General features: G+C 39.5%; 3 protein-coding genes across 6 annotated transcripts; 2 read left to right on the top strand and 1 right to left on the bottom strand.

The window, feature by feature from the left end:
• The first annotated feature begins 443 nt into the window (after window positions 1–443).
• LOC106354240 (transformation/transcription domain-associated protein) lies at window positions 444–24,339 on the top strand. Of its 2 annotated transcripts, XM_048778434.1 has the most exons (34): window positions 444–813; window positions 906–1,621; window positions 1,705–1,830; window positions 1,932–2,017; window positions 2,170–2,278; window positions 2,620–2,715; window positions 2,840–2,902; window positions 2,988–3,047; window positions 3,211–3,276; window positions 3,544–3,625; window positions 3,709–3,833; window positions 3,914–5,146; window positions 5,487–6,476; window positions 6,548–6,883; window positions 7,000–7,258; window positions 7,345–7,567; window positions 7,657–8,032; window positions 8,358–8,507; window positions 8,602–8,823; window positions 8,981–9,202; window positions 9,392–10,042; window positions 10,404–10,661; window positions 10,746–11,087; window positions 11,346–11,758; window positions 11,850–12,267; window positions 12,430–13,728; window positions 14,006–14,266; window positions 14,361–14,651; window positions 14,728–15,111; window positions 15,301–15,729; window positions 15,868–16,146; window positions 16,290–16,841; window positions 16,919–17,128; window positions 17,259–17,559. In XM_048778434.1, the coding sequence occupies exons 1-34, from the start codon at window positions 756–758 to the stop codon at window positions 17,376–17,378; spliced, it is 11,505 nt and encodes a 3,834-aa protein (XP_048634391.1). In that variant the 5' UTR covers window positions 444–755; the 3' UTR covers window positions 17,379–17,559. The 2 variants fall into 2 exon arrangements, with proteins under 2 accessions (XP_048634391.1, XP_048634395.1); XM_048778438.1 differs by lacking the exons at window positions 10,746–11,087; window positions 11,346–11,758; window positions 11,850–12,267; ... (7 more) ...; window positions 16,919–17,128; window positions 17,259–17,559 and adding an exon at window positions 23,612–24,339 and having other exon boundaries at window positions 456–813; window positions 10,404–10,652.
• On the bottom strand, window positions 17,535–19,088 carry LOC106348729 (transcription factor bHLH11). Of its 2 annotated transcripts, XM_013788636.3 has the most exons (6): window positions 18,684–19,088; window positions 18,482–18,612; window positions 18,277–18,404; window positions 18,017–18,167; window positions 17,838–17,923; window positions 17,535–17,767 (listed from the first exon to the last, which is right to left on the bottom strand). In XM_013788636.3, the coding sequence occupies exons 1-6, from the start codon at window positions 18,758–18,760 to the stop codon at window positions 17,714–17,716; spliced, it is 627 nt and encodes a 208-aa protein (XP_013644090.1). In that variant the 5' UTR covers window positions 18,761–19,088; the 3' UTR covers window positions 17,535–17,713. The 2 variants fall into 2 exon arrangements, with proteins under 2 accessions (XP_013644090.1, XP_013644018.1); XM_013788564.3 differs by having other exon boundaries at window positions 17,838–18,167; window positions 18,684–19,036.
• On the top strand, window positions 19,071–21,809 carry LOC106348593 (DNA-(apurinic or apyrimidinic site) endonuclease 2-like). Of its 2 annotated transcripts, XM_013788385.3 has the most exons (10): window positions 19,071–19,231; window positions 19,296–19,407; window positions 19,490–19,711; window positions 19,793–19,878; window positions 19,945–20,060; window positions 20,155–20,235; window positions 20,311–20,517; window positions 20,597–20,748; window positions 20,839–21,419; window positions 21,498–21,809. In XM_013788385.3, the coding sequence occupies exons 1-10, from the start codon at window positions 19,124–19,126 to the stop codon at window positions 21,567–21,569; spliced, it is 1,737 nt and encodes a 578-aa protein (XP_013643839.1). In that variant the 5' UTR covers window positions 19,071–19,123; the 3' UTR covers window positions 21,570–21,809. The 2 variants fall into 2 exon arrangements, with proteins under 2 accessions (XP_013643839.1, XP_013643913.1); XM_013788459.3 differs by lacking the exons at window positions 19,071–19,231; window positions 19,296–19,407 and having other exon boundaries at window positions 19,655–19,711; window positions 19,950–20,060.
• Window positions 24,340–25,454: the final 1,115 nt, after the last annotated feature.

A 25,454-nucleotide genomic window follows, 5' to 3' on the forward strand; every position in this document is an offset into this window, starting at 1 on the left:
AATATTCTTTAAACTTATCCGAAACGAGAATATCTCGTACCAAGATCTGGATTGAACACTCTTAATTTAGACCGTAAAATCCAAAAAATAACTGAACCTAATATTCTCTGAACAATCAGAAATGAGAATATCTCGTATCAAAATCTGCATTGAACACCCCTAATATTGTAGACTGTAAAATATAAAAAAATGGCTGAATCTAATATTCTTTAAACTTATCCGAAACGAGAATATCTCGTACCAAGATCTAGATTTATCAGACATTCAACATTTCATTAATTTTAGTCAACAAAATATCTTTAGTATCCTTCTTAGAATATTTTCTTCTCTTTTCTGCACTAATCAAATTTGATTTATATGGATTATTATTATATATATAAAAAACTGGACCTTTTATTAATAATAAAAACGAGACCTTATATAAACAAACTCGGGCTTGACCATCTAATTTCGTTTTCACTGTAACGCTCGTGTTCTTAAAAGCTTCTCTCTTCTACAAGGGAGAGACTCGTCTCGCACAGAGACAACAAAAAAAAAAGAGAGGGAAAATTGCGAATAAGCGAATCTCAAATCGTCTCCCCAATCGTTTTCGTCGAGAGAATCAACGAACCCTAACTTTCTGACCTAGTCGTCGTCGGCCTACTCGAGCTCGCCGCTAAAAGGAACCAAAAAAGCCCCCAGGCTGAGACGACGTACACAATCTCCACCGCGACGGAACCCTAAACGCACCGTTTCGCTCCTCTTTTGCTTTAGCCATGAGTCCGATTCAGAATTTCGAGCAACACTCGGCTCGTCTCGTCGAGCCTGACCTTCGTAAACAATCTCTCTCACTCTCTCCTCTCAGTTTAATAACTTCGAATCGCGTTCGTGACACTTAATCGTTTGTTGAATTTGTATATATGTAGCTACTCAGACGAGGCTTGAGATGGTGGTGGAGGTCAGAGACAGCCTAGAGATCACACACACAGCTGACTACTCGAGTTTTCTCAAATGCTACTTCAAAGCATCTTCACTGATTCTCCTCAAGATCACAAAGCCTCAGTTCGTTGATAATCTCGACCACAAGCTGCGCAACGTGGTTCTCGAGATCCTCAACCGTATACCTCACAGCGAGGTCCTCCGTCCCTATGTTCAAGACCTCTTGAAAGTTGCGATGCAGGTGCTCACGACGGATAACGAGGAGAACGGGCTTATATGCATCCGCATAATCTTCGACCTTCTTAGGAACTTTAGGCCCTCGTTGGAGAATGAAGTCCAACCGTTCTTGGATTTTGTTCGCAAGATTTACCAGAACTTCAGATTGACCGTCAGTGATTTTTTGGAGGAGGTTAAAACGGAGGAGGCTAAGCCTGTGGAGATAGCTTCGCCGTCTGATCAGTCGCTGTCTCTTACAACGCATTTCAGGAATGGGAAGATTAACCCGAGTACGCGGTCGTTTAAAATAGTCACGGAGAGCCCTCTCGTTGTTATGTTTCTTTTCCAGCTCTATAGCAGGCTTGTTCAGATCAATATTCCTACCTTGTTGCCCCTGATGGTTGCTGCTATATCTGTCCCTGGACCTGAGAAAGTGCCTTCACGTATGAAGCATCAGTTCATTGAACTGAAGGGTGCTCAGATTAAGGTGCCTTAATTTTTATGATTAGAGGGATCGTGGAATGGCTTGTTGACTTTTAGCGTTTGTCTTCCTCTTTTGTTTATGTGCAGACGGTTTCTTTTTTAACTTACTTGTTAAAAAGTTATGCCGAATATATCAGGCCGCATGAAGAAAGCATATGTAAGAGCATTGTGAATTTGCTTGTCACCTGTTCGGATTCTGCATCTATCAGAAAGGTAAAGAACTGTTTTGTTCCTGATTCTTCAGTATGTTTTCACCTTGTGACCCAAGCATTGGCTCGCAACTATAGATATGTCTTTTGGTCTATGAAATGCAGGAACTATTAGTCTCACTAAAGCATGTACTTGGAACGGATTTTAAGAGGGGTTTATTTCCCCTTCTTGACACTCTTTTGGAAGAAAGGTATAATACATTTTCGCCTTTCTGAAATTTGAAATTTCACACCTTTCAGGAAGCTTTTTTGGTATCAAGTAAACCTTTAACTGCCCACCTTCCATGCTGTCTATCAATAAATCATGACTTGTGTCATCTCTTCGCTGTTTTTTGTGTGTCAGGGTTCTAGTAGGAACAGGGCGAGCATGCTTCGAGTCTTTGAGACCTCTGGCTTACAGCCTACTGGCCGAGATTGTTCACCATGTTCGAGCAGATTTGTCCATTTCTCAGGTTCTTCCCGTTGTTTCTTTGCAATTTGTTTGCTTCTGCTTTTCTTTTTTTTTTAATTATTTGCTTAGCTACGGGAGTTTTAATTCTTGAACCAATGCAATAATTGACACTGGATTATATAGTAAGTGATGCTGATGTGTTCCAGTACACAGTTATTGCTTTGAATATGTAGATTTGTGGTTGGGTATAAACTAGAATTATTTATCCACTGTGATAAGAAAGTGCTCGGACTTGCCAACCTCAGGAATCCCCTTTTTTAAGATTTTTTGCGGGTCCATTGTCTGCTCTGTGGACGATCTTTCTCTTACAATTCTTTTTATTTAACTGTAAACAATGTGCAGTTATCGCGGATCATCTATTTATTTTCAAGGAACATGCATGATTCGACCCTCTCTCTTAACATCCAAACCACTTCTGCACGACTGATGTTAAATCTGGTAAAGCTATATATTCCATCTTCTTTGCCTTATTTAAATTTGATATATTACTTAACATTTATGTGGCGTAATCTATCCACTATGCTGGAATCGAGATTTTGGTATAACTTTATGTTGGGTTCAGGTGGAACCAATATTTGAGAAAGGTGTTGATCAGCAGTTAATGGATGAGGCGCGGATTTTGTTGGTATAGCTTTACCCCCGACAGCCCATTCTAGCATTGGTTGCTGCTCTAAAATTAGCTCACTTTACTCATCATCTGTTTATTATAGGGACGTATCCTGGATGCCTTTGTTGAGAAATTTAATACCTTCAAGCGTACTATTCCTCAGGTACACGATTATGTAACTATTTGAGAAAAGAGTTTTTATATTCCCAAACTCCTTGCAAATTTTCCCGTTATGTTATAGTTTGAGATATCTTGAATTAGCTATCCCGATTGTCAATTCTTTTAATTCGTTGATGTGTTACTTAGTCTTGTTTTCTGCTTCATAGCTTTTAGATGAGGGTGAGGGAAAGAATCTTACCACTTTGAGGTCGAAGCTTGAACTTCCTGTCCAGGTAAATTCCGTACTTTCAATGATGTCTGTTCTGTTTTAACAAGTAGCCAAATTCTCAGGCAATGTGAGATTGTGTTTCACTGTGTATATTCAAACTTGCTAGTTCACAGCGTTCTATTATTCTCTTAAATAGGGACTCTACTTTCTTTTCTAATTTGGATTATATTTTAGCCGGAAATATATAATCTAAGCCGTTATTATTTATCCTGAAGCATTATTTTCTTTATAGATAATGTCTAGTATTTACTTTAGACCACGCTGGTTGCAGGCAGTTTTAAATATGCAGGTTCCTGCCGAACATTCCAAAGAAGTGAATGATTGTAAGAATCTGGTGAAGACGCTGGTGATGGGTATTGAATCCTGACATTTCACCTTGGTGGATCAGTTATTATACATTTCTACATGTTAAGGACTTTTCTTGATTTGTGTTCAGGAATGAAGACAATCATATGGAGTATAACCCATGCACATATGCCCCGACCTCAGGGAATGCACCCACAAGCTCTTGCTTCACACTCATCAGTTACTCAGGCTTTTAAAGGAATGCGAGAAGATGAGGTATTGCATGTCAGATTGTTTAGTGTAGGGAATAATATTTTATGGCTGATAAACCTCTAGTAATCTCTACCTTTAAGTAGGTGCGGAAAGCCAGTGGTGTTTTAAAGAATGGTGTCCATTGCTTAGCTCTCTTCAAAGAGAAGGACGAGGAGAAGGAAATGTTAAATCTTTTCTCCCAAATTTTGGCTATTATGGAACCTCGAGATCTAATGGATATGCTCTCTTTATGTATGCCTGAACTTTTTGAGTGCATGATTGACAATACTCAACTGGTTCAAATATTTGCTGCTCTTCTGCAAGCTCCCAAAGTGTACAAGCCATTTGCCGATGTTCTGATTAATTTCCTAGTAAGCAGCAAACTTGGTGTTCTGAAGAATCCAGATTCAGCTGCAACAAAATTAGTTTTGCATCTGTTCCGGTGCCTCTTTGGTGCTGTTTCTAAAGCACCATCTGATTTTGAACGAATATTGCAACCTCAAGTGCCTGTTATTATGGAAGTCTGCGTGAAGAATGCGACTGAAGTTGAAAAGCCTCTTGGTTATATGCAGTTGCTCCGAACTGTTTTCAGAGGACTAGCTGGATGTAAATTCGAGCTTCTTCTTAGAGATCTAATCCCCATGCTGCTACCTTGTCTTAATATGCTTCTGACAATGCTTGAGGGTCCAGCTGCGGAAGACATGAGAGATCTTTTGATGGAGCTTTCTTTGACGCTTCCTGCACGCTTAAGCTCTTTATTGCCATATCTTCCCCGCCTAATGAAGCCTCTTGTATTCTGTTTGAGAGGAAGTGATGAACTTGTGAGCTTGGGGTTACGCACCCTGGAATTCTGGGTGGATAGTCTGAATCCTGACTTTTTGGAGCCAAGTATGGCAAATGTAATATCTGAAGTGATCTTAGCATTATGGTCTCACTTGAGGCCGGTGCCATATCCTTGGGGTGGAAAAGCGTTACAAATCGTGGGAAAATTGGGTGGTCGCAACAGGCGATTTCTGAAAGAACCACTTACACTAGAATGCAAAGATAATCCAGAGTATGGGCTTCGGTTAATTTGGACATTTGAGCCGTCCACTCCATTTCTTGTGCCAATGGACAAATTCATTAATCTTGCTGTAGCAGCTATTATGCAGAAAACCCCGACCACAGAAGTCAACTACAGAAAGCAAGCTTTGAAATTCCTCCACGTTTGCTTGTTGTCTCAGCTTCATTTGACTGGGAATGTCATTGACGAGGATCAGACGCGTAAACAATTATCAGTTTTGTTACTTTCCTCTGCTGAGTCATCTTGGCGCAGGAGTGAATCAACAGAAGTGAAGGTTGGTTTTTTGTATTACTCTTGTGATTTTTATAGCTTGCCGTTATACTAAGTAGCTGTCTGATCGTATGTTAAAGTTGCTACTAAGTTGGCTGACGTTTACGTAAAGCATTGCGTTCCGTCTACTGGTAGTCCTGGCACATCCTAAAATATCGATTGAACATGAGTCATGATGAGATTTTGTACTTGTTTATTTGTTGCCATGGGTATGTCCTTCCTGAAAAACGAGCTAGGACTGTGTCATGTCATCTCTTCCACGAGTGACCAATTTTCTCCTTAAATTTTCTGTACTACTTGATGTAAAATGGCTTGTTTATTAAGAGGTCTTTTTGTTACTGCAGGCTGAGTTAGGGGTTAAAACAAAGACACAGTTTATCGCTGAGAAGTCAATTTTCAAGATGCTATTGATCACTATAATTTCTGCTAGTTCTGATCCAGATCTCAGGGATGCAGATGATGACTTTGTTGTAAACATATGTCGGCATTTTGCAATTATTTTGCATGGGGATTGTACCTCGTCGTATGCTTCAACTAGTACTGGTCGACCTGGGGGTTCTGTGATTTCAGCAAGTTCCAGGCCCAAGAATAATTGGTCTTCTAACTTAAAACAGCTGGATCCTTTGATATTTTTAGATGCACTTGTTGATGTGCTTGCAGATGAAAACAGGCTTCACGCAAAAGCTGCTCTGACTGCATTAAATATATTTGCTGAAACTCTGCTGTTCCTTGCTCGTGTCAAACATGCTGATGTGCTGGTGGCCAGGGGTGGTCACAGTGCCTCTATGGTTGTCTCCAGTCCTTCTACAAATCCGGTATATTCACCCCATCCAAGTGTGCGAATACCAGTGTTTGAACAACTTTTGCCTCGGTTGTTACATTGCTGTTATGGGAGTACATGGCAAGCACAAATGGGAGGTGTATTGGGGTTAGGTGCATTGGTAGGGAAAGTGAATGTTGACATATTATGCCTTTTCCAAGTAAAAATTGTACGCGGTCTGTTCTACGTTCAAAAGAGACTTCCGGTTTATGCTAGGAAAGAGCAAGAAGAGACAACTCAGGTTCTTATGCAAATTCTAAGAGTGGTTAATAATGTTGACGAAGCAAACAGTGACGCCCGGAGACAAAGCTTTCAAGGTGTTGTAGGATATCTCGCTACTGAACTGTTCAATCCTAATGCATCTATCACAGTGAGAAAAAATGTTCAGAACTGTCTTGCACTTTTGGCTAGCCGGACTGGTAGTGAGGTATCTGAACTGCTTGAGACGTTATACCAACCTTTGCTGCAGCCACTTATAATACGCCCACTTCGATCGAGGACAATTGATCAACAGGTAGTCTGCTATTTTTTGGTTGTTGTATCTCTTTCCATACTTCTTTTGACCTTCTTCAATATGTCTTATAGGTTGGAAGTGTGACAGCTCTGAATTTTTGTTTAGCACTGAGGCCCCCCCTTCTAAAATTGACTCCAGAGTTGGTTAGCTTCTTGCAAGAAGCGTTACAAATAGCTGAGGCTGATGAAGGTGTATGGGCTGTGAAGTTAATGAGTCCCAAAGTACTTACATCACTGAACAAACTTCGAACAGCTTGTATTGAGATTCTGTGCACAGCTATGGCATGGGCTGACTTTCGAACTCCAAGTCACAATGAACTACGTGCAAAGATAATTTCCATGTTTTTCAAGTCGTTAACCTGTCGAACACCAGAAATTGTGACCGTTGCCAAGGAGGGTTTAAGACAGGTTCTTAGTTATCTGTCTTTTGTTTCCAATTCGTGTGCACACATTCATTATATAGGATTTTGAAGAAATTCATGGAGGATTATTTTACTGTTCTGAAATTCTGTTTTCTGCTCTAGGTTATCAATCAACAACGAATGCCCAAAGAGCTTCTCCAGAGTAGCCTCAGACCAATACTAGTTAATTTGGCACACACAAAGAATCTCAATATGCCTTTACTGCAAGGTCTGGCACGTCTTCTCGAACTACTGTCAAATTGGTTCAATGTGACATTAGGAGGTAAGTTGCTGGAGCACCTTAAAAAATGGTTAGAGCCAGAGAAACTTGCACAGTCCCAGAAATCATGGAAAACTGGCGAAGAGCCTAAAATTGCAGCTGGTAAACCTTGTTCTCTGAAATATATAAAAATAGATGTCTGGTCATGTGATATTATATGAATAGATGTTTTTTTTTGTCTGTGGCAGCTATTATCGAGCTCTTCCACTTACTTCCACCTGCTGCATCAAAATTTCTGGATGAGCTTGTAACATTAACTATTGACTTAGAAGCAGTTCTTCCTCAAGGGCAAGTGTACAGTGAGATTAGCAGCCCATACCGCCTCCCACTTACCAAGTTCTTGAATCGATATGCAACCCTAGCTGTTGATTATTTTCTTTCCAGATTAAGCGAACCAAAATATTTCCGAAGGTAAAAGTAAGATTGATTTTTACATTGCATGGTAGGTTGAGTGTGAGCATGGGGTAATGACTGTTTTCTTCATTTCATTATAACCTCAGGTTTATGTATATAATCCGATCAGAAGCTGGCCAACCATTAAGGGAAGAACTAGCAAAATCTCCTCAGAAGATACTTTCGTGTGCCTTTCCTGAAATTTTACCAAAATCTGATGCTTTACTGAATGTGGCAGCTTCATCATCTGGAGATGAAAATCTTGTCTCTACGCAGTCAGAAAGTTCTAACAGGACATCAACAAAATCCGATATAGCATCAGATGCGTATTTTCAGGGTTTATATCTTATCAAGACGATGGTAAAACTGATACCCAGCTGGCTGCAGAGTAACCGTACTGTTTTTGATGCCTTGGCTCTCCTTTGGAAATCACATGGAAGGACAGCTCGTCTGCAGAATGAGCAAGAGCTGAATTTAGTTCAGGTATCTATTTCTGACTTTATAATTTATGCAATAGCTTTGTGTTGTAAAATAAATGCATACATTGTTCCTTATCTAAGGCTGATGTGGGCATCCTCCTGGCTTATTTCTGAACGATCTTGTTTTGGGGTTACTTGAGTTCCTAGTTACCTGATATTGCTGTGGAAATTAAGTTTGCCTTTCAAAAACATTCATTTTTACTTCACTACTCGATACTATTTCTAATGAACATATCTAAGACGTCGACCTCTAAATAATCCTCCTTCAAAAGATTAAATGTACTCAGAAAAGTAGGCTATCTCAAATGTATTATTTCCTCAACTCGCAGGTTAAAGAGAGCAAATGGCTTGTCAAGTGCTTCCTCAATTATCTACGATATGAAAAATCTGAAATGAACATTCTTTTCGATGTTCTCTCTATTTTCTTGTTCCATAGTCGTATTGACTACGACTTTTTGAGGGAGTTTTACATAATTGAGGTATCTTTCTCCAGAATTTTTAGTTACAAGTTTGTCTATATTCTTAATTTTTATATTTTGCAGCTCTAGTAGAATAACTGGGTCCTTTCATCAGGTTGCAGAAGAATATCCGTCCAACCTGAAAAGAGCACTTGTTTTGCATTTTTTAAACCTTTTTCATTCTAAGAAACTCGGCAATGATCATCTAGTTCAGGCAATGCAAATGCTCATTCTTCCAATGCTTACATATGCCTTCCAAAACGGCCAAACTTGGGAAGTTATTGACCCTAATATAGTGAAGACCATTGTTGAGAAGCTTCTTGATCCACCTGAAGAGGTACGTTTCTTTTCTCTGCTAAACAACTAAAACTTTCGGATAATACATAAATTATTGTGGGGTAAATTGCTGTTGTTTCTGACATGGTCTTATTCTAGATTTTCTGTTTTATATTTCACTAGGGTTTTTGTTGTTAATCACATCTCAAATTTTGTAGGTTTCTGCTGAGTATGACGAACCTTTGAGGATCGAACTTTTGCAGTTAGCTACTTTGCTTCTGAAATATCTTCAGGGTGAGCTGGTTCATCATCGAAAAGAGCTTATCAAGTTTGGATGGAATCACCTCAAACGGGAAGATAGTCCCAGTAAACAGTGGGCATTTGTTAATGTTTGCCACTTCTTGGATGCGTATCAGGCTCCGGAGAAAATCATTCTGCAGGTATCATTTCAGTTTTTACTGCAATTTTTTTTATTGTTTCTATGGAAAGGTGCAAGAGGAAAAATACGTAACTTCTTATATAAGTGTATAGAATTTGATCCATAATAAACCTGAAAGTAAGCATGCGCCTAACAATTCTCCTCCATCTAATCCAGTGATATAAACATGCTTTTGTCAATTGGATTATAGGTTTTTGTTGCGCTTCTTAGGACATACCAGCCGGAGAATAAGATGCTAGTTAAGCAAGCCCTGGATATTCTAATGCCAGCATTACCTAAAAGGCTTGCGTTTGGAGATTCAAGAGTGCCTATTTGGATAAGATATACCAAAAAAATTTTGGTGGAGGAGGGTCACTCAATTCCAAATTTGATCCATATCTTCCAACTCATTGTTCGGCACTCGGATCTGTTTTACAGTTGTAGAGCACAGTTTGTACCTCAGATGGTGAATTCCTTGAGTCGCTTAGGTTTACCATCTAACACTACAGCAGAAAATAGGCGGCTCGCAATCGATCTTGCTGGACTGGTTGTTAGCTGGGAAAGGCAAAGACAGACTGAAATCAAAGTGGTTATTGATGGCAATGCAACCAGTGAGGTTGCTGATGGGTTACATCCTTCATCCGTAGCTGTTTCTAAGCTTCCGTCAGATGTATCTTCCATATCTGAAGACCCAACTAGACGAATTAAAATTGAAGGTGGTATCCAGTCATTGTGTGTTATGTCACCTGGTGGTGCATCATCACTGCCCAGTATAGAAACTCCTGGATCTGCTACCCAGCCTGATGAGGAATTCAAGCCAAATGCTGCTATGGAAGAACTAATAATCAATTTTCTTATAAGAGTAAGGCTCCCACCTTCTACCAATGAGCGTGTTTATAACTTTCCCGTTCATTCTTTTTTATTTATTTAGGGAGGGGTGATGTTCTGAAATTTCAGAGCCCATTCTTCTCTGAGCAATTTTGTATCTATAGAGGTGGCGTTTGGCAGTAGCAGTCCTACAGCAGTATTGTATTCTGTATAGAATTATATAAGCGGTTGTGAGGATCGTAGGTTTTCTAAGTTTTGGATCTGGTTAAGTTCTAGACCTGTAATAATTTCGACATGTTAGTTGTACGTAACATTGTTCTAGCTATAGAACTCTTTTGTTAGTTGAGTTCTGTTTATTACTGTACTTAAAATTTCCTTTCCTCTTCCTTCAACAGGTAGCAGTGGTCATTGAGCTTAAGGACAGGGAAGCCAACACTATGTACAAACAAGCTTTAGATTCTCTTTCACAAGCTTTGGAAGTTTGGCCAAATGCAAACGTCAAGTTTAACTATTTAGAAAAGCTGTTAGGCAGCATGCTACCGTCTCAGTCAGATCCGTCCACAGCACTTGCTCAGGGCTTGGATGTCATGAACAAAGTTCTGGAGAAGCAGCCGCATCTTTTCATTAAGAACAACATCAACCAAATAGCACAGGTATACTTGCTGCAGTAAGCTGCACCCTAATATATTAAACATCTCTGCTTTCTGCCTCGTGTTGACTATTTTTTCCTTTACCAGTTTCTTGAGCTGTCTTTCAAACACAAGATGTTGGATGCTGGTAAATCGTTATGCTCTTTGTTGAAGATGGTCATCATCACCTTCCCACATGATGGAGCTAGTACACCTCCTGACATAAAGCTATTGTATCAGAAAGTCAGTGATCTGATACAGAAACATGTACATACTGCTTCACAAGCTTCAGGAGATGATAACTCTCTCGGTTCAGTCAGCTTTGTACTTAATATCCTCAAAACCTTGGCAGAGGTACAGAAAAACTTTGTTGATCCATATGTACTGGTGCGTATCCTTCAGCGTCTGGCACGGGATCTGGGATTGGCAACGGGTGCTCATCCTAGACAAGTAAGTTATTCTTTATTACTAGCTACTTTTTGTAAGAGATAAAATTATATGCTTGTTTTCTTTCTCATTTGACCTTCACTGGACCTTTTACATGGTATTTACCACATCTCATTGGTTGACTATTGGAATATCTAATGCGTCTAAATAACTATGTAGCACTTTCGTTCATGCTTGTAAGATTTTAGCTTTTATAAATATTTCTCTCTTTCATCACCTTGGCTCTTACTCATCTGCCGTTATATCATCTGTCCTTTCCAGAGCCAGTGGACAGATTCAGATTCTGCAGTAACTTCTTCTCGTCAAGCTGCTGACGTTGGGGCAGTTATATCTAATATAAAGTCGGTCTTGGAACTTATTGATGAAAGGGTTATGCTTTTGCCGGATTGCAAAAGACCCGTGACTCAAATATTGAGCACATTTCTTTCAGAAAAAGGTATTGATTCTAGCGTGCTTCTCTGCGTGCTGGACATGCTAAAGAGGTGGACTGAGGATGGTTTCGGAAAGATAGGTTCATCTGGGTTCTCTGGTGCCTACCTTAACCAGAAGGATATAATTTCTTTTCTTCAGAAGCTTTCACAAGTTGATAAGCAGCACTTCTCGTCTGTTTCTTTGGAGGAGTGGGATAAGGCGTATCTTCAGCTTTTATATGGACTTTGTGCCGATTCAACGAAGTAAGTTTTTTTGCTTTCTAGTCTTATGTTGAACCTTGAGTTATGTCAAAGTTTGTTATGAGAAGGATGATATTATACGTTTCACTAATAGGTATCCGCCGGGCCTCCGACAAGAGATCTCTCTGAAAGTTGAAAGACATTCCATGCCTGGTTTAAGGGCAAGGGATCCTGATATGCGAAGGAAGTTCTTCTTGTTATACCACGAGTTTCTCGGGAAAAATTTATTCGCACGATTGCAGTACATTCTTCAAAACCAAGACTGGGAAGCTATGAGTGATGTCTTTTGGCTGAAACAAGGTCTTGATCTCCTTCTAGCCATCTTAATCGAGGATAAGAAAATTATTCTAGCACCCAATTCTGCCAGTATGGGATCATTTTTGGCATCAGATAACCCTGAAATACACCACCAACCACCTGCCATACCGGAGGGACCTGAAGAAGTTGCTTCAATGTTTGATGGCATAGTTCGGAAGCACGCACAATTTCTTAGCGAAGCAAGCAAACTTCAGGTGCTTGCAAATTATTTTGAAAAAGTTGCTCAGTCTTTGTGGTTCTTTCTTATGCCATGTTAAACCATAATTACTTCATTGGATTTTAAGTTCTTTCTTTTTTATCCATTTTGGAAGCTGGATTGATCTAAATAAACCATATGTACTCTTTTTGCGTTTTAGGTGGCTGATGTTGTTATCCCTCTAAGGGAGCTGGCTCACACAGATGCCAATGTTGCTTATCATTTGTGGGTGCTAGTATTTCCAATTGTGTGGGCGACCCTACGCAAGGAAGAGCAGAGGGCTTTGGCTAAACCTATGATTTCTCTTCTTTCGAAGGACTACCACAAGAAGCAGCAAGATCAGAGGCCAAATGTAGTGCAAGCACTTCTAGAAGGTCTTCAGTTGAGCCAGCCTCAACCTAGGATGCCTAGTGAGCTTATAAAATATATCGGAAAAACATACAATGCCTGGCATCTCGCATTGGCTATGCTAGAGACCCATGTTATGCTGTTCATGGATGACTCAAAATGTGCCGAGTCTCTTGCTGAACTTTATCGTTTGTTAAATGAAGAAGACAGGAGGTTTGGATTGTTGAAGAATAGGTCCATCACTGCGGAATCGAGAGCTGGGCTTTCAATGGTTCAACATGGTTTTTGGCAGCGTGCTCAAAGCCTTTTTTATCAGGCGATGATCAAGGCAACCCAAGGCACCTACAATAACACAGTACCGAAGGCTGAAATGTGCTTGTGGGAAGAGCAATGGCTCCATTGTGCCACTCAACTTGGTCAGTGGGATGCCCTGGTAGATTTTGGAAAAACCACTGATAATTATGAAATTTTGCTTGATAGTCTTTGGAAAGTACCAGATTGGGCATATTTGAAGGATCATGTAATACCGAAGGCACAAGTGGAAGAGACGCCGAAGCTTCGTTTGGTTCAAGCTTATTTTGCCCTTCATGATAAAAATGCTAATGGTGTCGGAGATGCTGAAAGCATAGTTGGGAAAGGCGTTGATCTTGCCTTGGACCAGTGGTGGCAGTTACCTGAAATATCTCTCGAGGCTAGAGTGCCTCTACTGCAGCAATTCCAACAACTAGTGGAGGTGCAAGAGTCTTTTAGAATCTATGTTGACATCGCAAATGGGAGTAAAGTTTCAGGAAATGCTGCTGTTGGTGGACAGGGATATCAATATGCAGATCTGAAGGATATTCTTGAGACTTGGAGACTGAGGACTCCAAATGAATGGGACAACATGACTAACTGGTATGATATGCTGCAGTGGAGGAATGAAATGTATAACATTGTCATTGATGCATTTAAGGACTTTATAACTTCAAATACTCAGCTTCATCACCTTGGTTACCGTGACAAAGCATGGAACGTTAATAAGCTTGCTAGGATAGCTCGGAAACAAGGGCTGTCTGACGTTTGTGTTCAGATACTTGACAAAATGTATGGACACTCACAAATGGAAGTACAGGTACAGTTCTGATATCTTTAACCTTTTTATAATTTGAGCAGAGTTCATTCAGTTGCATAATTCTATAGAAGAACCTCCTCTTTGGATTCGACATGTAGTTCACATTATTTTTCGTTCTTGCATAGCTGTAAATCGTCCCATTAACTTATATATTTGATATTTGAAGCATGTATGCAACCTTGTCCTTTCCCTGATCCTATAGAATCTGTTTTCTTTCCCTGCGTATTTCTCTTTTGGGGATTAAAATATCGTCTAATCGCCTCATCCGTGTATGCAGGAAGCCTTTGTTAAAATTAAAGAGCAGGCAAAGGCCTATCTGGAAACGAAAGGAGAGCTTGCTACTGGTATTAATCTGGTTAATAGCACAAATTTGGAGTTCTTTCTAGCTAAGAATAAGGCAGAGATATTTCGTCTAAAGGGGGATTTTCATTTGAAGTTAAATGACACTGATGGTGCCAATCTTGCATATTCCAATGCAATCAGCGTATTCAATAATTTATCCAAAGGATGGATAAGCTGGGGAACTTACTCTGATATGGTATTTCTTATGATTAGATGCTGTTTCTTTTCTTGGGCTATTAATATTCCCCCTCTTCTCGTATTAGATAATGTATTTTTCTTTCGTTTCGCAGGCATACCAAGAAACAGGAGATGAAATCTGGCTAGAATATGCTGTCAGCTGCTTTCTTCAGGGTATAAGATTTGGAGTTTCCCATTCCAGAAGTCACATGGCTCGTGTTCTTTATCTTCTCAGTTTCGATACGACGAACGAGCCTGCGGGTAGGATATTTGATAAACACTTGGACCAAGTACCTCACTGGGTGTGGCTTTCTTGGATCCCGCAGCTTTTGCTTTCCCTGCAGCGAGCAGAAGCACCCCATTGCAAATTGGTTCTACTGAAAATTGCTGCAGTATTCCCGCAGGTAAGTTCCCTTTGGTATATTAGATGAACTCCTTTTTGATCATTTCAATTGAGTGTGAGACTGTTTCTCATCTCAGGCTCTCTATTACTGGCTCCGCACATACTTACTGGAGCGTCGTGATGCGGCAAATAAAACTGAACTTAGCAGAGTGATTATGGCTCAAAGAATGCAGCAGAATGTTCCGGGTGTTAGTGTGGGTAATTTATCATCAGAAACTCAAGCCCGTCATGGTGCTCAAAGTAGTGGGGCTCTTGGAACCCATGACAATGGTAACCCACATTCCCAAGAAAATGAACGTTCCACTTTGGATAACAGTTCAACTATTAGTGAGAATAGTCAAAACGCAGCCATACGGAATAGTGCTTCGTTGGCAATAGCCGCTGCTGGTGCTTTTGATGCGGCAAAGGATATCATGGAAACTCTTAGGAGTAAACATACCAACTTGGCCAGTGAACTTGAGGTAATATTTTGTTTGTGAAATCTGTAATTTCTCTCAATACATTTTCACCGTTAAGATTAACTAAAATGGGGAAAAAGGATAGACAAAATACTGTCTGGTACAAATAGCTTTCATTCAGATTTCGACCCAATTGCACATTCCCTGCTTCTTTACTTCAATAGTCTAATAGTTGATTTTTGTTCCTCGTAGATTCTTCTCACAGAAATAGGTTCGAGGTTTGTTACTTTGCCAGAAGAAAGACTTCTTGCGGTCGTGAATGCTCTGTTGCATCGATGTTACAAATATCCAACTGCCACCAATGCGGAAGTTCCCCAACCGCTCAAGAAAGAACTCTCCGGTGTATGCAGAGCTTGCTTTTCTGCAGATGCCGTCACCAAGCATGCTGAATTTGTGAGAGAATACAAACAGGATTTTGAGAAAGACCTGGATCCGGAAAGTAGTTCATTCCCTGCCACACTCGCAGATTTGACAATAAAACTGAAAGAGTGGAAAAGCATTCTCCAGAGCAATGTTGAAGACAGGTTTCCCGCTGTGTTGAGATTGGAAGACGAGAGCAAGGTGCTGCGTGACTTCAATGTTGTTGATGTGGAGATACCAGGACAGTACTTCGCCGACCAGGTAAAATTGATTTTTATCCTCGTCTTGTGTTTACGTTCTCTAGAGTGGAAGTAAATTAATTATACAAGTTTCGTCGTTCATTCTATTTCCTTCCCCTATGCGCTGTGAATGAAACTAATGATATGTTTAACGGCTCAGGAAGTAGCACCTGATCATACAGTAAAGTTGGATAGGGTTGCAGCAGACATACAAATTGTACGAAGGCATGGAAGCAGCTGCAGACGTTTAACTCTTGTTGGCTCTGATGGCTCGCAAAAGCATTTCATTGTTCAGACATCATTGACTCCTAATGCGAGGAGTGATGAACGAATGTTGCAGCTTTTCCGTGTGATGAACCAAATGTTTGATAAACATAAGGAGTCAAGAAAGCGCCATTTAGGAATTCATACACCGATCATAATTCCTGTGTGGTCTCAGGTAAAATCAGCCTAGTTCCCCTTTAGTTCTTGATATAACCTCATTTTTCATTGAGTGAGTATATATCTGCGTTTCATTTTATATGCTTTCACTCTAGTTCTCCTTTTGGTTGTCTAGGCATGCTAACAAATTTTAGTTTTCAGGTCCGAATGGTTGAGGATGATCTCATGTACAACACTTTCCTTGAGGTGTATGAGTATCACTGTGAAAGGAATGGTCGAGAGTCAGATCTTCCTATTACCTACTTCAAGGAGAAACTCAATCAAGCCATCTCAGGGCAAATATCACCAGAGGCAATTGGAGATCTTCGGCTACAGGCTTATGGTGAAATCACAAAGAACATAGTCAGTGACAGTATATTCTCTCACTACATGTACAAGATATCGATGAGCGGAAGCCATCACTGGGCTTTCAAGAAGCAGTTCGCCGTCCAGCTAGCTGTATCCAATTTCATGTCTTTCCTTTTACAAATCGGTGGGAGATCCCCAAACAAGATCTTATTCGCCAAAGACAGTGGAAAAATATTGCAGACAGACTTTCATCCAACTTATGACCCCAATGGGATGCTCGAGCTCAATGAGCCAGTGCCTTTCCGCCTCACAAGGAACATTCAGGCGTTTCTCTCTCATTTTGGTGTTGAAGGCCCTCTTATGTCAAACATGTGTGCCGCATCTCAGGCCGTTTTCTCCTCCAAGGTAAATAAGAATATTACCAAAGCTTGAGTGATGATTTGGCCTCTAACATCTATCTTCTCTTTTTTGAAATATTACAGCAAAAAGAACATATTCGATATCAGTTAGCCATGTTCTTCCGCGATGAGCTTCTGTCTTGGTTTGGAAGAAGGCCTCTCGGAATGCCTATTCCTCCTGTTACAGGGGTTGCTACTTTGAGCTCGGCTGAGCTAAAGCACAAAGTTGACTCAAACGTAGACGATGTAATTAGGCGACTCAGAGGAATAGCTCCACAGTATTACTCCGAAGAGGTACAATCATCATTTGACAACTCCACCTCTTAGTTTTTTATGCTACTAGCATTCTCATAAAACTCGTAGAGGGGTTTGTCGATTTTCTGAAAAGATGAATCTGATGATATATTTCCTGATTTTATTCCAGGATGAGAACTCCATTGAACCGCCACAGTCTGTGCAAAGAGGTGTGAATGAATTGGTGGAAGCAGCTTTGTCGCCTCGCAACCTATGTATGATGGATCCAACATGGCATCCTTGGTTCTAACTTTGCTTTGGAGGAAATATTTAACCATTTTAGGGTAGGATTTGAGTTTGAAGTTGTTAGGTCTGTAAATAGTTAACATTATGTGCTCAAAACTCTTCAACCTTTTCTTTTGGTTTTTGGATTTTTGTCATAGAACATTTCCATCTGAATTAAAAATAGTGGAAATTTGCATGCCCTTAAATGGTAATTGCATATTATGGTTTTAACATCAATAACCGAAATGGAAGACGAACGGAAGAAGATAATCAGTACAAATGATAGGCTTTGGAAGATAGTTGTGGTTAATTATATAGTGAACTATCTTGAACAGCTTAAGATGATGAGTACGCACTATTCTATGAGCTTGCAGTGGTTGTAGAGTTTCCTTTCTTCTCTTTTCCGGAAGCATCCTGCACGGAAGCAACTTTGTTAAGTCTTTGAAAATAAATGTTATCGAGCATGTTGGTAACTGTCACTCACATGTTGAACTGAAGAAGAAGCATGGATTTTAAGCTCAAGCTCCAAACCAACATCATCATTTATTTCCGTTTTAGGACTAAGTGAGTCTGCTAAATATGGCATAAAGGTGGTGCAGGGGTTAGATACAGGTAAAGGAGTTCGAGTGCCATTGAGTGGAAAAGGCAGAGTGGAAACTGGACCCTGAGTTATTGCTACTACAGGGAGAGGATAAGTGTAGTGTGGAATCCATGGGACCATGATGACTATATGCTGACATTGAGCACTAAGAATCTCCATATCGGATTTAAGAGATGAATTTTCCTCTCTCAGCTCTCTCTTCTCTTGTATTAGCTGCTTAGCAATGGTTCAAAACAAAGTGAAAGATGATGAAAACAAAGTAGAATCCAATAATAATAATAAGACCATTGGAGAATTTGAACTAAATCAATCAGTCATCAACCTCACGAGACTCTTGAGAGAGTGCGACATACTCAGCCTTGAGTCTATCTACTTGAGTCATTAGATCTTTCAGGATTTGTATTGTGTCAATGATAATCGAAGTTTTGTCGCTCTTAGGCCTATTGAGATCTGCAACAAACCATTAGTTAACGAAATTGAAAAATCTCTCTGTTCATCTTCTTGAGATAGATAGACATATACAATACCAAGTGCATCTCCGAGCTCAAGAAACTGGTCCTTGAGCTTATCTCTACGTATCTTCTCTCTTTCTGCCTTTTGAATTTTCCGTGAAGAAACTGGTTCCTCCTTCACTTCCACCATTTTCTCACGCTTGAAACTAGACCAAGACAAGAAAACAAAAATGAACTTTACATGTCCAAATCCATTTATTTTATAAGCCTCAATAACCTGATGTTATGTCCCCAAGAAGAAGAAGCAGTTGATGATTCATCAGAGGAAGTCTTCAGCTTCTTCAATTGCTCCATTGCAAAGTAAAGCAATAACCACTCAGAAAAAAAGATACAGAGAGAGAGACCAAAGACTAGTTGGTCTCATCTTCTTCATGAATCATGAGTATATAATAATAATAAAATCCGTTTGATAATGGTTGTGGTGGACGCCGACGCGGCAAATCAATAACTAACTTATTATGCTCCCCCACGCGCCACCATTTCAAAAAAAAAGATACAATCCTCTACATCCAGTTCCAGTTAAATAATCCACGTGTACATCCTCTCGACCGTAGATCTAAACACTTTTGTTTTCTCAGATCTCAACCATCCAAAACCTCACAATATACAATTTTTGTCGAACCACCTCGGTTGGATGGAGACGAAGAGAAGAGGAGGATGAAGATAGTGACTTACAACGTCAATGGCCTTAGGCAACGTGTTTCCCAGTTCGATTCCCTCCTCAAACTCCTCGATTCCTTCGACGCAGACATCATCTGCTTCCAGGTTTTACATTCGATTCTGAAAGTTTCTCAATCCTCTTTGTTACAATTTCGAGTTTTGAATCTAGGAAACGAAGCTCAGGAGGCAAGAACTAACATCAGATTTGACGATAGCCGAAGGTTACGAATCGTTCTTCTCGTGCACTCGCACGTGCGAGAAAGGTCGTACCGGTTACTCCGGTACGCATCACATCAGACAATCATTTTATTTTTTAAATTGGAGTTTTTTTTTTTTAATGTTTGTTGAGTGAAATTTTGGCAGGTGTAGCGACGTTCTGTAGGGTAAAGTCAGCGTCTTTAAGCTGTGAAGTTGCTTTGCCTGTTGCTGCTGAAGAAGGCTTCACTGGTCTTGTTAACAGTGGCTTACGAGGTGGGAGGAGTGGTAGTTCTGTTGTAGCTGAAGGTCTTGAGGAGTGTGAGAAAGATAAGCTTCTTAGGGTTGATCAAGAGGGGCGTTGTGTTATAACTGATCACGGACATTTTGGTATTTACTTTAACTTTATGTTTAGTTTCTTTTAGGTGGAAGTCGGAAGGTTTCTTTTTGTTAATTGTGTGTTTTGTTTAGTTGTTTTTAATGTTTATGGACCGAGAGCTGTAGCTGATGATGCTGAGAGGGTTGAGTTTAAGCATCGGTTTTATGATGTTTTAGAGGTAAAAGTCGTACCTGTTTCTTGAATTTAGCAGTGAGGTACCTCTAACTTTGTTGTTTTATTGTAGAGAAGGTGGGAGTGTCTTCTGCGTCAAGGAAGAAGGGTATTTGTTGTTGGGGATCTCAACATTGCTCCTTTTGCTATGGATCGGTGTGAAGCTGGCCCTGATTTCGAGAAAAACGAGTATGTATATATACTGATTGATACTCATCATCTTCTTATATCATCTTGCTTTACTCAAGACACATTCATTTTCATGGCAATTAAAAAAGTGCAGATTCAGAAAGTGGTTTAGATCCCTGTTAGTTGAACGTGGAGGCTCCTTCTCTGACGTTTTCAGATTTAAACATCCTGAAAGGTGTGTGATTAGTACATCTTCTGTGTTTTGTTGAAGGAGTCGTCCATATTCAGCTTCTTTCTCGATTTCTAACAGGAAAGATGCATTCACATGTTGGTCTTCAAGTAGTGGAGCAGAACAATTTAACTACGGTTCAAGAATTGATCATATCTTAGTTGCTGGACCATGCTTGCATGAAGAAGGCGATGGTCAACAAGGGCATAGTTTTTTAGCTTGCCATGTTAAGGAATGTGACATATTAACAGAGTATAAGCGGTTTAAGAATGAAACTATGCCAACAAGGTACAGTCTAATATAGTAGTTTACTCATGATCTCACTTTTAGTTTAATTCTCAAATTTGTCTGTGAACAAACACTACAGGTGGAAAGGTGGATTGGGTGTGAAACTAAAGGGATCAGACCATGTACCTGTCTTCACAAGTTTTGATGATTTGCCTGACGTCCCAGAACACAGCACACCTCCTTTAGCTTCAAGATATCTTCCCATGATTTTCGGTTTCCAGCAAACTCTTGGTACGAGAAACTTATTGTTTATTCATTCCTCTGTGTTGGATTTGATGAGAGAGTTATCAACTTATTTCACTCTTTTAAAAACTGGACCAGCGTCAGTGTTAATGAAAAGACAAGCTAATGAGCAAGCCAAGTCCATTGAGGTTTCATGTTCATCATTGAGTCAAAGTAGCACTACACCAAGTTGTGGAGAGATCTCAACAGGACCACTCAGAAACTGCAGTTCGACAGATATTTCACCTGAGGAATCTTGTTCTTTAGAAAATGAATCCAGTAAGAGAGTAAACACAACATCTGAAGATGGAAACAAGAAGAAAGTGAGGAGGATCCAATCATCTCAGCAGCTTTCTCTCAAGTCTTTTTTCACTTCAAAATCTGCTTCATGTGTTTCCTCAAGTCAGAGCTCCTCCCAAGTCGAGAGCAATACAGAACCGACTGACTCCAGCAAAGAAGACGATGAACTTACTACTACTTCATCACAGGAACAAGATCAAAGCGGTTCTCCTGCTAAGCAGAAAAACGATGCAGCATTAATGGAGTGGCAGAGAATACAGAACCTACTGCAAAACAGCATCCCTCTCTGCAAAGGACACAAAGAAGCTTGTGTAGCTCGAGTTGTAAAGAAACCAGGTCCAACATTTGGACGCAGATTCTACGTCTGCTCTCGAGCTGAGGTTTAAAAACAAAAACATAACTAAGTTACTTTCTAAAAGTGAAAACAATACTCTAAATCTCTATACATGTTTTTGCAGGGGCCTTCCTCTAATCCAGAAGCAAACTGTGGTTATTTCAAATGGGCTTCATCCAAATTCCGAGACAAGTAGTTTGATGATTCATGTCAATGGTTAAGTAAACTAATTTAGTATTCAGGAACGAGGGATTTAATCTAGTGTGCTCAGTTACACTGTAGAACCTCAACGATGTCGGTATATAGTAGTTAATGTTATCTGTCTCTTGAGTCTTGACCATTTTGTAGAGAGTTGCTCTAGATTTGGCGTCTTTCAACGTTCATGTCTCTATCAATGTATCCCTCTTTAATGTGATTTAGATATTTAGCTTCGTAACGCACCTAAATATCTATATGGTACTTGATAGACTTAAGTTTGGCAGAAATATTGATTATAAGGTATTAATGTTAATTCACATGATGGATACGTATACGTATGTGTTGTGGAATGATATTTTATTAAATGGACGATGACGAGAAAGCACAAAAATGCTTATGTAAGGGAATGTGTCACCCACGAATTTGTGGTGCATCACTTGCTATTGTTCTATTCAGTTTTTTATTGTACAAGTAAAAATGTATGATGCTTGCCTTTTGAAGACGTCAAAGTGTTGATACTTTTGATAAATTCTATAATCGGGAGCAATTGTTTTTTCAGAAAAAATGTAGCAAAACCTTCCTTTTTGAATGTATTTGTCATTTTCATTAACACTTAAGGTAAAAGGTGAACAAAAGAAGATTAGATTAGTATGATCCATAAGGTTTAGATAAGTTTTATCTAAAAACAATTGAATCGACTGGTACTAACCACGCCAATTGGATTTTGATAGCAGTTTCTTTTTTTTATTGGGCGTATCAAAAGATTAGCAAACACGTGGTTGGAGAAGAAGTAGAGACTATCCACGACTACACTTTTTTTTTTTGTTCAACATCCACGACTACACTAGTTTGCTTTAAAAAGCTTACTCAGTCACAATCTTCTAGAACCGAAGTGTGGTCTATTAGTCTCTACGTGGTGATCGACTTGCACAATGAGTAAGAGAGATCAGTCGAACTAAATTGTACAAGAGCTTAAACCGTGTGAGATTTATCTTTGAAATTGTCAATCTGAAAACACTTGTTTTGGATAATCTTCAGTAAAACTTCCACGTGAAAAAGGTTTGTTCATTCAAAAAAGTTACCATGCACATCGGCTAGTTGCATTAATAAAAATACATACAAATTTCAAAAGCTTTATAAAAGTCAAAATTCAATGAGGGACACTTACTCAACTGTGGTTAATAATCACCATCCCGTGATTCCGGTTCTTTTAAATTACTTCCTTGAAAAATACACAATATTTTTGAAAAGAGTAATCCAGTCGACTTCATTATTTGAAAAATCTATATTATTATCTGATCGTAATCTAGTAAATAAACGGTGTGTTGATATCATTTAATTTCTGTGAGAGAGAAAAAAAAATCTACCACAAATTATATATTATAAATTTTCATCTAGAAAAAGGAAAAGAAAAAAGAAAAATTCACATATATATTTAAATAGATGTTTGTGTGGTCTGAGGCAATCCTTAAATACGTAGTAGTAGAGACTAGAGACTTTTCATATAGTATCATCTAAAAATCTATTTCTGTCTTCTCATTATCCAACAAACAATGAATGGTTGCAATAAAGTCTCCATAACAAAACATAATAAAATAAATATCCCCTCTATAAGAAGAATCCAATTTTGCGTTTCCGTATTTAAATAAAACCACAGCTTAGACAATTGGTTCGTAGATTTTTTTGATTTACAAAAAAAAAAATTACTTTGATATGTAATTTGTTTTTATGTGACTATTACAGCCACAGCACAATTTGGCCACTGAATAAAATCTTACGTGCATTCTTATCTCTACCGCAATAATTCAAACTGGATAAGGTCCTTCATCTGACTCAGCTCCACAGGATCCGACCCGATTTTAGTCTGCTTAACCGGACCCGTCTTTTAATCCAACTTTTAAAGTCTTTTAAAGGTCTTCTAACCTTCTAGTAGTATGTAATTTAAAACTAATTGAGTACTAATCACGCAATTAATGACTAATCGCACCTTCCCCTATAAATAAATATCTCCATTTCTTTCCCTCTCTCAAACCAACGCAGAACTTCGCAAACGACATCGTTTTAACAGCAAAGATGCTTTCTTCTTCTCCAACTTCCTTCGCTCATCCCTTCCTCTCCTCTTCTCCGCCTCTCTCCCCCGTATCTCCACCGTCTCGCTCACCTCGTCTCCCGCCTCCTCTCGTCTCCGCCTCTTGCTCCTACACCTGCACGGAGGACACCCCGCGGTTACACCAGATCCCGCTTCGATCGACGACGGCGACGACAGCTTCTCTATACGAGATTCTGGAGGTTCCTCTCGGCGCGACGAGCCAGGACATCAAATCGGCGTACCGGAGACTGGCCAGGATCTGCCATCCAGACGTGGCGGGAACCGATCGGACGACGTCGGCTGATGAGTTCATGAAGATCCACGCGGCGTACTGTACGCTTTCCGATCCTGAGAAACGATCTGTCTACGATCGGAGGATGCTTCGCCGGAGCCGTCCTTTGACCGCTAGCACGTCCGGGATGGGTAGTTACGTTGGCCGGAACTGGGAAACCGATCAGTGCTGGTAGTGAGTTGACTCGGTGACCGAGTTGTCTTGCGTTAAGAGGGAAAAAAAGATGAATCGGTTGTGTAAATAGGAAACGATTAATGTGGAGCTTGACGTTGTAATTAATAGTAGTCATTTTAGCTAATACGAACGAGGATTAGTGTGCTAACATATGCTATGCGACGCCGTTTGGTTCGTGTTACGTGTGATCTATAATATTGATATTTACTTTCAGTTCTTTTGATTATCTAGAGCTTATTTGTTTAACATATAGTTCGAATATACCTATTTTGGATGCAAAATGTCAAAAGTATCCGATAAAACAAATCTAATTAATGTGAATATTCTTTGAGGAAAATTTCAAACAATCTATTTTGAAGGTTCATCACTATCATTTTGGCTTTGTCCCAGTTCTCTGGATATCGTAATTAGGAATCTCGATAACTGGTGAACGCGTCCAAATAACATAAAAACAAAAATTGTTAGGATAAATCAATTGGTGATTATTAGCTGGCCCACAAACCGACTAATGTTCTAGTCTTCTAGAACAGGTGAACATGGGCAATGGAATAAGTTTTTTTTTTCCAATGTGGAGCAAAACATAGCAATCACTTTATAGTTCTTTCAGGTACTAAGTTGAGAGATTCTGAGTTAATGAATGTGTATTTCTAACTGATTTTATCAAAACAATATATATACGTGTGCTGTTACTATAGTCGAATACATTACTATAGTCCACAGGTATTTCGAGCCCTGTTTTATCATTTTAAAACCCATTGTAAATATGCAATATTACCAGGATGTTATCTGCATGCGTGTTCAAAGCCGTGTTGATCACCGACCGACAGATTAAAAAACTGAAATCAAAATTGGGTTGGATGAGATATAAGCTAGTTTTGTCTACACGGTAGTACCATTTTGATTGGTGCGATTAACATCATTCTACTGATATACTCAAACTGTAATCTCTTGAATTACTATTACAGGAAGAATAATAAGTTTGAACCCATGTATGTAACTTGGAAGTGTATTGGGACATAAGCCGATGAGTTGACTCAAAATTATTTTGCATGACTTTGTTGATAAATAAGTAATAACCATAATAACATCCACATCATCATTAGGTTTATTGGGGCCTAGAGGCGACGTAAGTACGGCCCGCAAGATTGTGGAAACTGGAAAAGTAACTCACTTTGCTAAGTGGTTAGATCGTATTTTATCCTATAATTTGTCGGGACTTAAATAGTATGATATATAATCCTTCTAGAAGCGAAACGATAGCGTGTCATTAGTTTGTGTTTCTGTTAATAGAATTTGATTCAGCGTCTTTTATGTAAAAATGTTTTCGA

Source organism: Brassica napus, chromosome A1 (genome assembly GCF_020379485.1).
Source record: "Brassica napus cultivar Da-Ae chromosome A1, Da-Ae, whole genome shotgun sequence".
Taxonomy (NCBI): Eukaryota; Viridiplantae; Streptophyta; class Magnoliopsida; order Brassicales; family Brassicaceae; genus Brassica; species Brassica napus.

Excerpts from the sequence above, each read along its gene's own strand:
- LOC106354240 (XM_048778434.1), top strand. The coding sequence starts at position 756 with ATGAGTCCGATTCAGAATTTCGAGCAACACTCGGCTCGTCTCGTCGAG. Across the intron at positions 2,018-2,169 it reads GACACTCTTTTGGAAGAAAG|GGTTCTAGTAGGAACAGGGC; the intron begins GTATAATACATT and ends TTTGTGTGTCAG. Across the intron at positions 6,477-6,547 it reads CGAGGACAATTGATCAACAG|GTTGGAAGTGTGACAGCTCT; the intron begins GTAGTCTGCTAT and ends TATGTCTTATAG.
- LOC106348729 (XM_013788564.3), bottom strand. The coding sequence starts at position 18,760 with ATGGAGCAATTGAAGAAGCTGAAGACTTCCTCTGATGAATCATCAACT. Across the intron at positions 18,405-18,481 it reads TGAGCTCGGAGATGCACTTG|ATCTCAATAGGCCTAAGAGC; the intron begins GTATTGTATATG and ends GGTTTGTTGCAG. Across the intron at positions 18,168-18,276 it reads TCTCTCAAGAGTCTCGTGAG|CTAATACAAGAGAAGAGAGA; the intron begins GTTGATGACTGA and ends ATTGCTAAGCAG.
- LOC106348593 (XM_013788385.3), top strand. The coding sequence starts at position 19,124 with ATGAAGATAGTGACTTACAACGTCAATGGCCTTAGGCAACGTGTTTCC. Across the intron at positions 19,232-19,295 it reads CAGACATCATCTGCTTCCAG|GAAACGAAGCTCAGGAGGCA; the intron begins GTTTTACATTCG and ends TTTTGAATCTAG. Across the intron at positions 19,879-19,944 it reads GGTTTTATGATGTTTTAGAG|AGAAGGTGGGAGTGTCTTCT; the intron begins GTAAAAGTCGTA and ends GTTTTATTGTAG.